The sequence below is a fragment of the Fukomys damarensis genome, unplaced genomic scaffold, assembly GCF_012274545.1.
Source record: "Fukomys damarensis isolate Sample0158 unplaced genomic scaffold, DMR_v1.0_HiC HiC_scaffold_14, whole genome shotgun sequence".
Classification (NCBI taxonomy): Eukaryota; Metazoa; Chordata; class Mammalia; order Rodentia; family Bathyergidae; genus Fukomys; species Fukomys damarensis.
The window spans coordinates 38071312-38086322 of record NW_022900926.1 but is presented as its reverse complement, the minus strand read 5'-3'; the positions used below and the strand labels follow the sequence as shown (position 1 = coordinate 38086322).

General features: G+C 39.0%; 1 protein-coding gene across 7 annotated transcripts in view; it reads right to left on the bottom strand.

The window, feature by feature from the left end:
• The window catches only part of Pde10a (phosphodiesterase 10A), a 551502-nt gene that overhangs the window by 219649 nt on the left and 316842 nt on the right, over positions 1-15011 (bottom strand). For 2 of the 7 annotated variants that reach the window (XM_010610545.3, XM_010610547.3), the window contains exon 1: positions 135-442. The exons of 4 other annotated variants lie outside the window; for them this stretch is intronic. Coding sequence is in view for 1 of the 3 variants with exons in the window: in XM_010610547.3 (XP_010608849.1) it covers positions 135-168 (34 nt within the window). In the remaining 2 variants the exon portion in view is untranslated. Of the gene's footprint in view, positions 1-134; positions 443-15011 lie in introns of those variants that run through there. One more of the 7 variants, XM_010610546.3, reaches the window with a different exon arrangement.

Genomic DNA, 15011 nt, shown 5'->3' with positions numbered 1-15011 from the left:
ATATACATATATATTATATATAACTCCTTTAGGGAATCTCAGCATCTTTCAGTCAGCTCAGCAGAACACCCCGTACACGCTACAGGCTTACCAAACACTCGTTATTCATATCCTTTGAGTGAGCACCCTCTCACCATATAATCCTGCCATCCCACAGCCAACCTTCATCTGCCAGGGCTGTGGGCAGAAACAGGAATGCTTCACTAGCCACCAGCACTGCTTGTGGGAAGCCTTCTGGCCTGTTCAGCAGCCTCACTTTTGGATTTGGCATTGGTTACACAGAATGCCCTGGAAACATGGACTTGCACAGATCCTCAGATCATATTCTTTCTACCTGGAGTCAAAAGCAACATATAAGCAAGGTCTTCCATGGCCCAACTCTCTCAATCCAGGGCCAGACCAACTTCGCTCTAACAGAATCTAACTGCTGAAGACCTGACCAACTGCCTTCCAACTGATTCCAACTGCGGAAGGCTAAGTAGAAGCTTGCTCCCTCCAGCACTGCTGACATCACACTGGGCCCTGGAATCTTCACCTCAACACACTTCACCCACCCCTCCCCATCTGGAGGCCTTCATCTCTGTCAGATCAACACTTCCCAGACCAAATGAGAACCTGACACCTTATAATCAATCAACTTCACTTCCCCGGGGATTCCACAGAGGACTCACTGGGTTTTCAGTGCTCCATGCTGGAGATACTTTGCCAAGACAGCCTGAAGCCGTTCCAAGATGCTAACCACTCCATAGAAAGAAGGTGGCCAGCCAATATGCACTTCTTAAGAGTGACTTGTCTGTGAAAAGAGTAGTGAATGAGTTCTCTGTAAAATGAGGTTTGAAGATCAGCGTAAAACTCAGTTCAATGAGAAAGTGGGTTGTCTTTTGAGGGCCTTTACTTCTACTTAAAAAAACCAAATTTTGTGTGCTTGTGTGAGTGAGTGTGTGTTCCTATTCACATATGTGCATGCTGAATATTCTGATGTGCCCTTCGATTTACAGCGAGCACACATTTGTCCCAGAGCTCATTTTGATATTAGAGCCCCTCTTCTCCTCTTGCTCACCCTACATACCCTACAGTGTTCTGTGAGCCTCCTGGCTTTCATTTCTCATCACATCCTACTGATCTTCCCTCTGGCTGGCTTGTATCTGCAAATTTCTTCAGACTTTTCCACAAGCACAATGTGTACTCTCTAATGGCCCTGAAGCTATTTAATCAAGGACATTTTAGTATTGCCCATAGTGGGATTTGCAGGACTACTAAACTACCTTCAAATATTCTAACACGATTGAAGTACATCCAAAAATTGATATTCTTGATTTACCCTCACTCCCACCTCACAAATAAGAATTTAATTCTTAATTATGGCTAAAAGCTGTATTAGCTGTATATAGTGCTAATGGTTTATGCATTATTTCAAGGACTGGTAGACTCCAGTGCTTTAAGATCTATTTGCCCTGTCCTTACACTTCACTTCACAGGGGTAATTATTTTCAAGATCTCTTAGTCTCAGATGCTGCAGCCTTCTGACATTCTTAAATAAAAAACTTGCTGATAGGTAACTTTTTAGTTCTTCTAAAAATTTACAAACTACTCAGGCAGGTTGCCTCCAGTTTTCTGATGCTTTTATTTATTTGCTTTTAAGTACATTAAATAATTAGTAAAGCCCTTCATGCTTGTCTGACTTATTAATGACATCTCAGAATCTCTAAATATAAAGACCTCCATAACTAAAGAGGTCGATCTACCACTATAACATTTAATCTGCTTCTACCCTTGTTTCGGTAATTACTGACAAATGCTAGATGACAAAAAGGGAGAAAGCCATTTCTCCATAATCAGTATTTTTAAGAAGAGACACTAAGATCGGGTTATACAAAGCAAAGAAGGTGATAAGTTTGTTTTGAGGTCCCTCTCTCCTAAATTTTCTCTTCATTCCTCTTTTCACCACGCCCTCAACACAGTATCGCCTACAGGCTTTGACAGTGACAGAAAAAATTAGTATCATAATGATTAATTCATAAGAAGATATCAGATAATGGTAACAAAGAGCAGAGAGCATAAACAAGTCGCCTTGAGTTCACACCGCCTCCCTACCTCGCTACTCCTACTCCCACCCCGGCCACCCCACTCACCACCAACCTTTCTCACACTCCTTCCTCAGCAGAGCACTCCAGAACTCAACTACCACCCATGGGAGTTGACCCTGGAGAAGAAATCTATTTGCCTCTGTGGATAAAGTGTTTCGGTCTCTCTCAGGGGATATCTCAATTTTAATCGAAGAGTTCTAGAGAAATAAATGTACCACTACAGTGCTCTCCCAAATGTGCGATTTCAGTCACTGTGGAAACTGGGGAAACAGTATCTGAGGGAAAGAGAATGGGCAGATGTTTGTTTTTTGAAACAGGGTCTTGCTTGAACTCACTATGTAGCTAAGGCTGGCCTGGAAGTCACGGTGATCGTCCTGCCTCAGCCTCCAAGAACTACGATCACAGGCATGTGCCATCTTGCCTGGTTGAGAATCGACAGATTTATAAAGCTAAGGAGCAGGCTCTGTGCTCAGACAGGCTCCTCCCAGGATCCTGGGAATGACTCTAACAATGAATTCATATTATCACATTTTTGTGAAAATTTCAAAACTGAGATCACTCTTCTGTTCTTTTTCATAAGGAGGATATCCAGATGACAAAAAGTTCAAGCCTTAAAAATCCCATGCTCCTGAATCCTACTTTTATAGGGGCAAGGCTTACTTAAAAGGCAGACAGACTGCTTCATGAAGACTTGCCTAGTTACCATCATTTCCTGTTTGACATCAGAAGTTATTTGCCCTGCAACATGAAAACAAAATTGGAGTAAATTCAGAAGAGATACAAGAAGTTAATTTCATACTAAAAATAATAAAAATCACATCAAGAAACACATTAAGAGGATAGTTACCAGCGATAGGCTTCCTTTTCAGAGAATATCTTGAGTCCACTTTGGCAACTCGTGGGCATCTTTAGGAAATGTGAATTCACACAGTGAATGACCGTGAGCGAATCTATGTCAGGAACAGTGAAGCTCTTCCCAGGGCTCTTTGTAGCCATGTTAAGGGACCTGGCAGAAGACGTGTGGGACTTATGTATAAGTATTAAGTAGTTTCGTTGGTGTGAAAAACAGTGTAAATAAGGATAAAAATGTATAACTGATATTGTGAAACAGGAAAAAAAAGTCTAAAGGAGTACAGGAAGTGGGAGAGGTAGGGGAAAGGAAAGAAAGGAAAAGAAAAAGGAAAAACATGGAAACAAAGTCTGTAAATAGGGAAGGGTGGAGGGGGTGAAGGGAGGGCAGGGGAAGGGGAAAAAATAAGAACCAAGATACATCACCTAAAGGTACAAGAACCTAATGATGAATGTAACTGTACTGTATACCTAAAATGTACCAATAAACAATTAAACAAAAAACAGATGTGTGGGGCTATGCCCTATAGCAGCTCCTTAAAAACTCACTGGTATCTTCTCATATGTAAGTACTGTACTTTAGTGATGGATAGGTCGAGGCAACTGTTTCCCTCATATTAAGCAAGAAGAAGTTAAAACATAAAAAGACAGAAGTAACATTTGGTAGCAAAAATAACACTTCTAACACCCCATTTTGCAGCTCAAGGCATTCTAGGGAACACACAGGAAATCACCACGGTGAAAGACTTCTGAAAGCCAAAGGAAAGTCTTCCAGATAGCAGAGTCCTTCAGATGTGTTGTTCTTTCCTAATGCACTCTTCACTCCTCTGCACCGTTCATGAGAGGACTTGGGAGAGTCCAAGATCTGTCTCCTGAGCACAGTGACATCACTGCTGTCATTGTACTGACATCCCGATGCAGAACAGGACCAGAAATGTACAGAGGGAAGGTTCAATGTTATCTATGTTGTTTCTGAAGGAGCAATTCATATAAATGTTTATCCACTAAGGAATGGATAAATAAAAGATGACATAACTAAACAGTGGCCTACTAACACCCAGTTAGCTGAAGCAGGTAATAAAACCACATGAATTACCATCTAAACTGGGAATACTTCTTGTTTAAGCCAGTTCTTACAAAACATATTTTCTTCTAGTATAAACAGCAAGTGTAGCAATCAAGATATTTAGGGTTAGCAAAGAAATCAGGAGGCATTCCTGTACCATCGATTCTAAATGTTAGGTTCCTTCCTAGCCCCATTTCTTCTCTTTTGTAATCTTTATTATGATGTTTAACAATAAATTTGTGACTATCCCTCTGTCTTTTTCTACAGCAAAGCTGTGAGAGGTGAGGAATCATCATGCCCTAAGGATAATTCATTACCTAGCAAATGGTAGGCCTTCAAGAAATATCTTCAATGAATCACTGCCCGTACCTTCTGGGACCATTGATATTTTGATACCTTACAAATACTTAACTCCATTTCAACCTTCTCTCTTAAACATCAGACCCACTGGTTCAACTGGCTAGTTAACATACTCATTCACTGTCCATCAGCTACCTTAGAAGCTACGAGCATAAAGCTGAACTTATTATTCTTTGAAAAAATACTGCTTCCATACTGTCTGCAGCTTTCAAAGGTAGATACACAGGAGTGTCCATGATACCATTACTTGTAAAAATAAATATAAAGAAATAAGCTTCAGCCTAATGGAATGGGAGACATGTCCTTTTACACTAATGACTACAGTAGACCTTCCTCCATGTAATTAAGTGGAAAGTTTCTCAGGCCACTATTAAATGACAAAAGTTATCATTTCTGCTTACAATTGTACATACATATATTTTTAAATGGAAATTTAAGTGGAATTAAGTGGAAATGTCCCTTTTCTTTGAACATGTTTCAGATTGAGTTTTTAAATAACCCTTGCATAGAAAACTTGAGAGTTGAAAAACAAAACTCTTTCTGCACTTTCAGTCTTAACTTCAAACATCTCTTCAGTTACCAAATCAAAAGCTGTGCTGCTTTCCCGAGTTCCCCTCTTTCCCTCACGCCTGAATTTGCATGTGGGAATATCTCTCCTCAGCTGAATTCCCTAGCCTCACTTAACGTCTGTTCTCCACTCCCTATTCTCTGGGCGTTGACTTCAGTCCACAGGGTTTCTCTCTGCAGCAGTCTCCCAGCTGTCTTCCTTTCCTTCCCTCTATCTTCTCTGTCCTCAACCGTTCTCCTATGCTGTCAAACCCATTTTGTGTAAGTCTTGGCCCAGAGGCAGCCCTTGTAGTGGTTCCGTGTGGCCTATGCAGTATCAGTGTCAGCTAAGGCTGATCACTGCCCTCTCCCACTGTGCTCCACATTCTTGAAATAAATTTCTTGTAGTTCCCCGAATACTTCAAAACGGTTCAAACGTCATTTCCCTTATCCTGGAATGTACTTCCCTTTCTACCCCCATCAGAGTAAAATCTCTCCGCTTTAATAACACAAGTCAAGCATCACCTCCTCCGTACAACTGTTCTGCTCCTTTCCCCTGGATCAAGTTCCCTGCCCCCTCCCACGTGTTTTTGGAGACTGTCTCCTGAAACACTCCTCTAAACAGAAATGACCATTTCCTGTAAGCTGTGGAGTGCCCAGGACTTTAAATACTTATCTCATTCATTGCTAATGCTATTTTGAAGAAGCAGCCACTCATTCTTGCAGCTTAAAAATTGAAATTTCCTCTATTTTAGGAATGAGAAAAGGAAGTTAGAAAGGTCAGAAGGTGTGGTGAGAGACATCCAAGACCATATAATGAAAACAAATAGGTTTGGATGCTAAGTCTTCCCAGCACTTTCTGTGCTGTGTTAATGCAATTAACATGTCCTTGTACTTGCTTATATTTCTCTACATATAGCAGACTTACTGTACAAGAAATATACCCAATTCATATTATCACCTTCAGAATTCATACATAACTGGGTACAATACAAATATGAATGAATGGATTTTTGTTGGATAATGTGGGCAAAGAAGTCAGAGTAAGTGTAAGCATTAGAATCTCAGGCTTTGAAGCCAAAGCCATAAGCCTACATGGATTAACACTATTAATGAGTAAGAGAACATAAACATATCCCCTTGATAGAATACTCAAACGCTATTAACATGCTATACTGATAAGGAAAAAGAACCTCATCGGTGCACAAGTCTTTGAGTAAGGGCTAGGTTTGGGTCATATAATAAGCTATCCCAGAATCTTAGTATGTTAAGATACCAAAAATTAATTTTTCATTCACTTTCTATGACCACTAAAATTCTGGGGGTTTTCCTATGCCATGCTGTTTTGGAACTTAGGATAAATTATGTGGAATAGCACTGACTTTCATGGCAGGGGATGGGAATGTGGTGAACTGGACTGGCTATTAAGGATTTCCACTATATTTTTGTATGTCAAATAAAAGTGTTATTAGATTATGGAATGCCGTTTCATGGGAATATAGATGGACACAGGTTTTAAACAAGATATTTTTTCCATGAATATACATGCAAAATACATAAATAAAGGGACTGCCACTATTAATAACAGCACCTAACTTCCTTCCATGTTTCTTTGGTCAGAGCAAATCACAAGATCATAAACTTGAAGGAGATGGAAAATGCAATGTCACTTCAGACCCAAGAGAAAAAACAGAAAAATCGCGTCACTAATGACAACAATGGGAATAGAAAAACATTGCATAAGAGTAGGCAAGTGTACCAGGCACAGCAAGTAGAAGAAAGACCTAGGGTAGGCAAAGGTAAGAAACTGTACAAAAGTCAGCTGAAGGGAAACAGGCTGTCAGGCTTAGAGAAAGCATCTCTGGTTTGGGGCAGTACAGCTAGAGCAGGGAGCGGGTGAGGCTGTAGAGGCTCTGCAGAGTCCAACTATGGGAGGCGTCTCTCTATTAGTGGTCACAGAAGTCAGTGGGAACCCAGAGGATCAACACTGTAATATTGTAATTTAACAAGATTTGTCTGCCACCAACTTAGGGCTCTTTATATTCTGATAGGAAATATATTTATTCTGTTGTTATCTTGTCATAATAACGTTCATGTTTTCTCTATGTGTGTATGCTTTAAAACTTGGGAATAACAACAAAATATGTTTTCGAAGTATTTTTTTCCAATCAAGAAAGAGAAAGAAGTTATTTAATTTTTAGAAATCCACTGACTGTATGACTTGAAGGAGCTAATACACAATGTTCATCTCCACAAGAGCAGTTGTCCCCTTTTCACTGCATGAGGCCAAGTTTCCATTACACATGGATTCCTTGATTAAATGGGAGTAACAAAGCTTTAACTGTAATTATTCAGCAACCCATTAAAACAACAAAAAAAAAATGAAAAGTCTGAAGGTGACCCAGTGCAGTGTGAAAAGGGTTCATGTTTGTGAACTGTATCTCCAAATGAATGAGATAGTATTTTTCATCAGGCTTTTGGGAGGTCAGTTCAATGCAGCATATTTTTAATAGCATAAAATTCAGACGAATCTGTATCACACATTTACCTGCTAAAATCCAGGAACCAAATCTGATACACAAAGGGGTCCTGAAGTCCCCATGAATTTCAATTCATACCACCCAGTTTCTGGTCTTCAGTTGAGCTGACAGAGTCCATAAGGGGAACCGCTCCCAACAGCACTTTGATTCATTAGGGGGTGAGCCCACACACCTCTGTTCTCAAGATTTGGCTTGTTATTCTATAAACCAATCTTTTAATTTGGTATTGCTCTTGCTGCCCTAAATAAAATGGAGATGTTTAATATGATTCTCAGCTTAGAGATAATGCACCCACTGTGTTGGCTAACTTCATATACACTTCTCCTTGCCTCTGGATGCTTTATAAGAAGTGGCCCCCAAGACTTTTCTGCATAATAAGTTCTACCTTTTCATGAGAAATCAGAAAGCAATCAAAGAAACATGAGGCATCTAAAGTCCTTTTTCTGGTAGAACTTATTGTCCTTAAATTCCTATGTGACCTTTAGCAAGTGGAGTAAGTGTTCTGCAAATAGTTTACTCCAGCTTTCCTTTCTAATAAAAGAAAGAGTAAGACTAATAGCCAAACTTTAAGTTTTAATTTAAGAAGTCCTAAATCAGTACTAGAGTAAATCCTAGTGCTATCTCTAACCCTTGTCTACTCTTGTCTCTCCTAAAATAGTGTTCCTTTCCACTGAAGAAAATCCCAATACAGTACATTTGTTTCGCAAAGGTCCCTTTCAGCTTTAAGACACAAAAGCCCAATTCATACTACAAGAAAGGAATTTATTGACCCACAAAGCTATTACCTGGACCCATGGCAAATTGCCGTGTGTGGAAAAAAAGTGTTATTGCTGCTTAGCCAGTAAGAGGTCCCCAGTATTTGTTAATACACGATAACGTAGCCTGTCCTGACCAACATCAGGCTTATTTCCACACTGAAAGCAAACCCATTCTGCTTCACTGCCACAGAGAAGGAAGAGACTGCTTCTCCAATATCTTCTCACCATACTTGAGGCACTACTGAGCCTCAAGATGGATAATGTGAGGCTCACATGACTTCTAATGTGGCAGAGGGCCAGATATGTCACCAGAAGGGCCATAGAAAAGCCGATTTTGCAGAGGATAAGCAATAATTATTACTGTCCATAGCATTTTCTCTAAAACCAACTTCTCTGAGCATCACTGGTGTAGTTATTACATGTTTGAATCTCCTTGAAAGCAATACAAAGAGAATTCTCCATAGATATTAATACAATTTTCTGTAAGTAAGTCTACCACAATGTTTGGATGAAACCTATGTTTGTTGTATACAATTGTAAGTACAACAGAGATCAGGTACTGTTCAAGTCACTTGATCTCTTTCATTCAAAGTCAAAACTTTCTCTACTTCATTTGTTTGCCAGTATCAGATACTCTCTTCTCCTGCTTTTCTGATGAGATCTACGCCCTCTTTTCCCTAGTTCTAGATCACATACATGAATCTACATGCCAAAGACAAGCCAAATTTCAGTTAAGCGTTTAGAAAAAGAACCGCATGCTGCACAGTAATCATTAGTAACAAATATCTACAGGAGAACCCAGTATAAATTATCCATCATAAAAAATAAACAAGGCCACATGAGATTCATATTGTGGAGAATAGAGAGCAGTTTTCTAACAGGAGGTCTTAGTTACCCCACTAAAGAACTCCCCTTTGAGAGCGTTCCCTGTGCAGTGCAGCACCTTGTAAGCAAACAGGGTCACTACTCCTATTAACTTCACTTTTCAGGTAGTTTCTGTCTTACAAAATGATGTTTGAAATAAATATACATTTTGTGTTGCGTATCAAGATGAATGCATATTGAAGTATACTACAGGAAACAATATTGAAATTGTCCACAAAATATATTTTCCTGCAAGAGTCTCACCTCACTGCATTTATTTTCAGAAGAATCTAAAAATTACGTGGGTATTTGACACATCAAAACCTGAAATATTACCATTTTAACTAAGAGAACATAAATTCACACGTGTTATACATAAATGGCATGAGAAAAACTAGCAAAGCCATTCATTATATTTGTGATCAGAAACTGTATTTAAAGATTAAAATATATACTAATTTAAGACAAAATATTTCCAAACTCAAACATAAAAGATGTTTTCTCTTCATTTAGAAGATAACTTTATATTTACCAATTTTGTTTCACACAAGTGTATGTTAAGCTTAAAAACAAATCTCAGAATTTGTAGCTGTCCTGTGTCATGGAATGAAACAGAGAGTAGGATTAGTTTCTCAGCAGAAGCTGCCTTTTAAACATTAAAACTATACAATTTTTGCACATGTTTAAAGTTTTTAATGACCCACAGCCCATAATCCAGTACTCAGTGGATTGAATGTGTCCTTGATTGTAGTCAAGATACTGCCTATTTGTGGACCCACGCTGAGGTAGCCAGAGGTACGGCAGAAGTGATACTAAAAGCTAAGTGGGACATTAGCCAAGTGATGGTTGATACAGAGCACTGAGTTCCTCTGCTGAATAGCAATCAATTTAAGAGCAGTAATATTTTAATTAACAATCATCCTTCAGCTCTTATTTCTCTCTTTATCTTCAGATTCTTACTCTACATACTAATACCAACTGGTTCTCTCTCTGTGCAACAGGTACTTCACCTACAATTGATCCCACACTGAACCCCTCACCTTGCTGCTCCCCACTGCTACTTTCTTCCTTTCTTCCTCCTGTGAATGCCACATCCTCCTCCTGCCTCTAGCACAGAAAGGAGGAGCTCTGCATGGAACCCAGGCTGTTCTGCCATTTCTGCCTCCAGCGACCACAAGCTGTACTAATTATACCACCCACACACCTCAGAGTTGGCTGCCAAAGCATTTTACTTTTGTCAATTACTAGCTCCTAGTCACTGCTGGCTTATTTGACCCCTCTACTTTGTATTCTCTGCCTTCAGTTTTGCTCCCAAACCACTGTCCACCAAGGCCAAAACCTCATAAAATGCTAACTTAATGTTATCCCCCCACCTTTAAAGAATTATCAATTTCTTATCACTTGAAGATAAAGCCAGAAATACTGGTGTGGCATGTAAATCTTCCAAAAACCTGACCCCAAATAAGTTCCTGGGCCTCTGCCACAGTTCAGCTCCCTTCTTTCCCTCCAAGCCCAGTGTCTTCACTCGTCTCTGCGAGGGAGCAGAGCCTGGCTCTGAGGATGGCTTCACACTGGGGCTCCCCCTTCACATCAGCTCCGACTGGAAAACTTCCTCCTGTATCACTGCTTCCCGGAAAGTCTTTCCTCCACACAACAAGCCTGGTTTAGGTGTTCTTTCTGTATTCTTTCTGGAAACAAGAGCTATTTTAATTTTGCTCCCTGTTATAGTCCCATCATCTAGAGGAGTTTTTAACACATAATAGTATTTGAATTACTGATTACCTGAAATCTCTAGAAAGATTCAGTGACTCTCTTAACCAAACAAAAAATAAGAAATTCTAAATACAGGAATTCCTCATTGCAAAGAATGTGATAAAGTAAGAATCTAAGCAAAGTGTTAAATTCATTCAACATAATTTACAAAAATACATATATAAGGCTTAATCCCATTCATTATTTTCAGTTAAAACAAGTTAAATTTGACACGGGAACTAATTAAGTCACAGTTATGTAGAAACTATCATTTTAAATCTGTCAGTTCTCTACAAATACGCTTTACTCAGATCTTTTCCACAAACTCTACCAAGTTCTTATACCGAAGTGATGAAAATAAGTCTGGGCATTTTTCCATGTACGTAAATAGAAGGAAAAAACAAAGGTGATCAGTTTGTAGTGGAAGAAACAAGTAACATGATTTTGTTGTTTTGGAGTTTTGTTTGTTTGTTTGTTTTGTGGTGCTGGGGATGGTGTCCTGGGCTTCTCACTAAGCTACATTCCCCAGCCTTCTTATATCTTTTATTTTGACACAGTTTTCCTAAACAGTAACTTGTCCGGTCTGGGCTCCAATTTGTAATTATCCTGCCTCAGCCTTCCACAATGCTGGGATTACAAGAGTGAGCCACCATATCTGGCTGGTAGGAACAGTATTTTTTTTCTGAGTCTGAAGTTTTTTTTTTTTTTTTAAATGGTAAATATGAAAACATTTGAACAAGGTTTTATTTTAAAATTCTTTTAGGGAAGTATTTTGTGCATAATAATGAAACTTATTTGGTCTGTTTAGAGTAATACTGATTTTATTTAGTTATCACTCTGTTTATTTCACTAACATTGAAGTGCCTTTTCACATTCACTCTGTTTCCTCAGTGCCTCACAAAGCATCCCTGGGAGCTTACACCACTTCCCCTTGGTGGCCACTTTCATTTTCTGGTCCCTATGATCTAACCCCATTCTCTCGTCCTTGGGTTTGCAGCATTGTAGGGGAATGTAGGAATCCACACCCTGAAGACTAAAATGCAGAGAAATAAGGCAAAATCTATTTTCACTGATTCACATGAGATCATTTTAATATTAAACCCTGATTTTTACCCAAACACATGTGAATTTTCTCCTTTCAGTTTTATGCCTGAGTTGGAGTTTGGAAATACTGGGTTCTTGGTAAGTTGTTTCAGTCTAATTTCCCAGTTAGCAAGAAGCGATACATGGGGCTGGGGATTTAGCTCTGTGGCAACGCTCCTGTCTTGCAAGCGCAAGGTCCTGAGTTTGATCCCCAGTAGGGGGAAAAAATAAAAAAAGAAGAAGCAGCAATACGTGGTCCTGGGAGCTACCTTCCATAGTCACCCCAGGACTGCGTCAAGCTGTGCTTCCTTGGCAGGAAATAGTAAAACAACTTTTTAAAAAATCCATTTCTCCCCAGACAACTGTCACTTCATCAGAAAAATATTTTCTAGGCACACAGCCTAAAGGATAGATTTTATTTAAATTTTTTCTCAGGCTTCTCTGTGTTAACTAGATTTAACAATATATGTGATACATAAATATAAAGGAGCCAGTATTGTGGCTCTGTGTAATTGGCTTGGACACCACACTAATATCCTACTCACAAATTATTATTCAGCCACTGTATTTCAAAGACTCACTTCTCTCTGACATAAATGAATTATTTTGTTAATAGACAACTTACAATAATCAGTTTCTCTTGAGTCTAACAACTTAAATGCCCTATAATTCCCCACCAAGATAAAAGAAAAATAGAGTTCATTTCTAATCCACAAAGAGAAAGGCACACATGTGCACCAAAGAAGTTTCACAGAACATTTAAAAATCTACACAGAAAATTGAGGAAAAAATAATTATTTCAACATTGTTTTGAAAGTAAATATTTTAAGTACATGAGCAGATGTCTATTAAATGTATGCAGAAGTCAACACAAAGTTCTGTGTTAGATGCCTAGCACAGCTTTAAGAAAAATATATTTTAACACTAAAGATGCTTACAATGACAAAAGAAAATAATGAGATTTTCTCAAGTATCTGGTGCTTTCTCAAGTGTGGTTATCTTGAACATTTATAATCAGAAATGCCAGGCGACAAGAGTAAGTGTAACCAAAGAGGACAAAGCCATTTCCAGAGAAGCGAGAGTCACTTCCCATCACCTGACCCCATTATGCAAGTAATATCTGCAAAGGCAAAGAACCCAGGGAAGCAGTGCCTGAAACTCAGGAAGAGGGACAACTCTAGGAATTAACAGTACTTTCCACAGTACCACAGCCTTAAATTCAACATGAACTCAAAATAAGCCTTTACAGCTCATCACCTTTTGGTACTGTTACCGCCATGGAGACCTCATCAGTGGTGCAATGGTTGTTGGAAGGAGTAGTCCTAGGGTGAACAGCAGTCCAGGGTTGCCCACCACTGAGGGGTTTCCCAGGTCAGGGGATTCACGGCATGAAGATGGAAAGTCCCAGTAGGTCAGCCTCATGGGTGTACATGTGACTGAACACTGCCACTGAGCAGGGACAGAGTTTACAAACACAGTCTTAAGAGCAGGACAACCCAACTGGCCTGTACTTTAAGAACCCATACTTACTTAAACAGTTCTCAATGGTGAAGTAAACTGTCAACAGTGAAATAGACACATAGAAATTAAAACTGCTTTGCCCCAAAGCAAATTATGTATGTTAATGGTTAGAAAAACTGCCAAGTAAAATATTTAGAGAAAAATACAGTGACCTTGCTTCTCAGAAAACAAAAATAATTCCTTAAAAATGTGCACATGTATGTTTTTTACATCTACATTGGTAAAAATTGGTGCATAATAGTATCACCTGGTCCAATATGATTACATAGGATTTTGCAATTTTTTAAACTTGGGCTAGTGTAACAAAAATTTAACTTGTAGGTTCCTCTCTAAGCATGTTTTACCATATATACCTAGGTTATAGGGCAGCTGTAAATATTGCATCAAGTGATACATTTAATTAGCAACCATTCTTAACTCATAACAACTGGCTCTTAGCTACCCCTTTCATGGAATCAACACTTAGTAAACAAAACTTCTAAAATGAAAAATCTGTTTCAAAGAAGCTGAGAAGACATTTCAATCATTTTTGTTCACATCCCTTCACTTCCATCCATTGGTAGTATTGTTTTCCTATCATTTCCTAACCTGTGTCTAATAAAAAAAAAACTGACATGCCACACTTGATATTCTGAGCCATGATATATTTTTATGCCCAGGACCAGTCCTCATGTTCATAGGCTTGTGAAATCAGACAAATCAGTTTGCTGTCACCTTTTGTGTCTCCTCTCGCCTCGACACTTTGCACCAGGATTCCGTGAGTGCAAGGAGGGTAGAAATGGAAAGGTAGGTACTTCCTGTACATATTCAAAAGACAACCTTAAGAAACATCAAAGCTAAGCAATTTCATGTCAGCTTTACTGATACCACAAAGCATGCATAAGGGTCCATAACCAGGAAATGATGGAACAGCACAGGGAATGGTTAAGTGTAATGTAGAGCAACCAAAGGCCAAAGAATGAGAGAGGAGACCAGGTATGACGTGAGATGACCAGAAGCAGAAGCAGCAGAAGGCAGGGTGGCGCCTCACTTTGGTGGCAGGCACTGTAGACAAGCAGATTCCTCAGTGCTCAATTTGTGGATTATAGCATGAAGTCCTCACAGGATACAATTGCTCACACTTTTAGTCTCAGCCACAATTTCTACACTAGGTACATTACTAACCTGAGTATTTGAGAAAAAACAATTTTTAAATCCTTATCAAATTTATCTATTGCTGAGGTAGATCATACCATGAAGGGTTAAATTGATTTTAAATCCAGTAAACAAACTACATATTTACTTTCTCTTTTGCAATTTTTTTAGCAAACTACATTTTTTTTTTAATTGAGTTTATTGGTACATTTAGGGATACAGTACAGTTACATTCATTGTTGGGATCATGTACCTTTACATGGCAAGTCTTGATTCTCATTTTTTCCCCTTACCTCTGCCCTCCCTTCACCCCCTCCTCCCCTCCCCATCTACAAACACTTTATTTTCATCTTTTCATTCTCTCACATTTTTTTCTTTTCCCTTTTTGTTCTTCCCCTACGTATCACACCTTCCCTACACCTTTAGCTCCTTTCCTCCCATTTCTAAATGT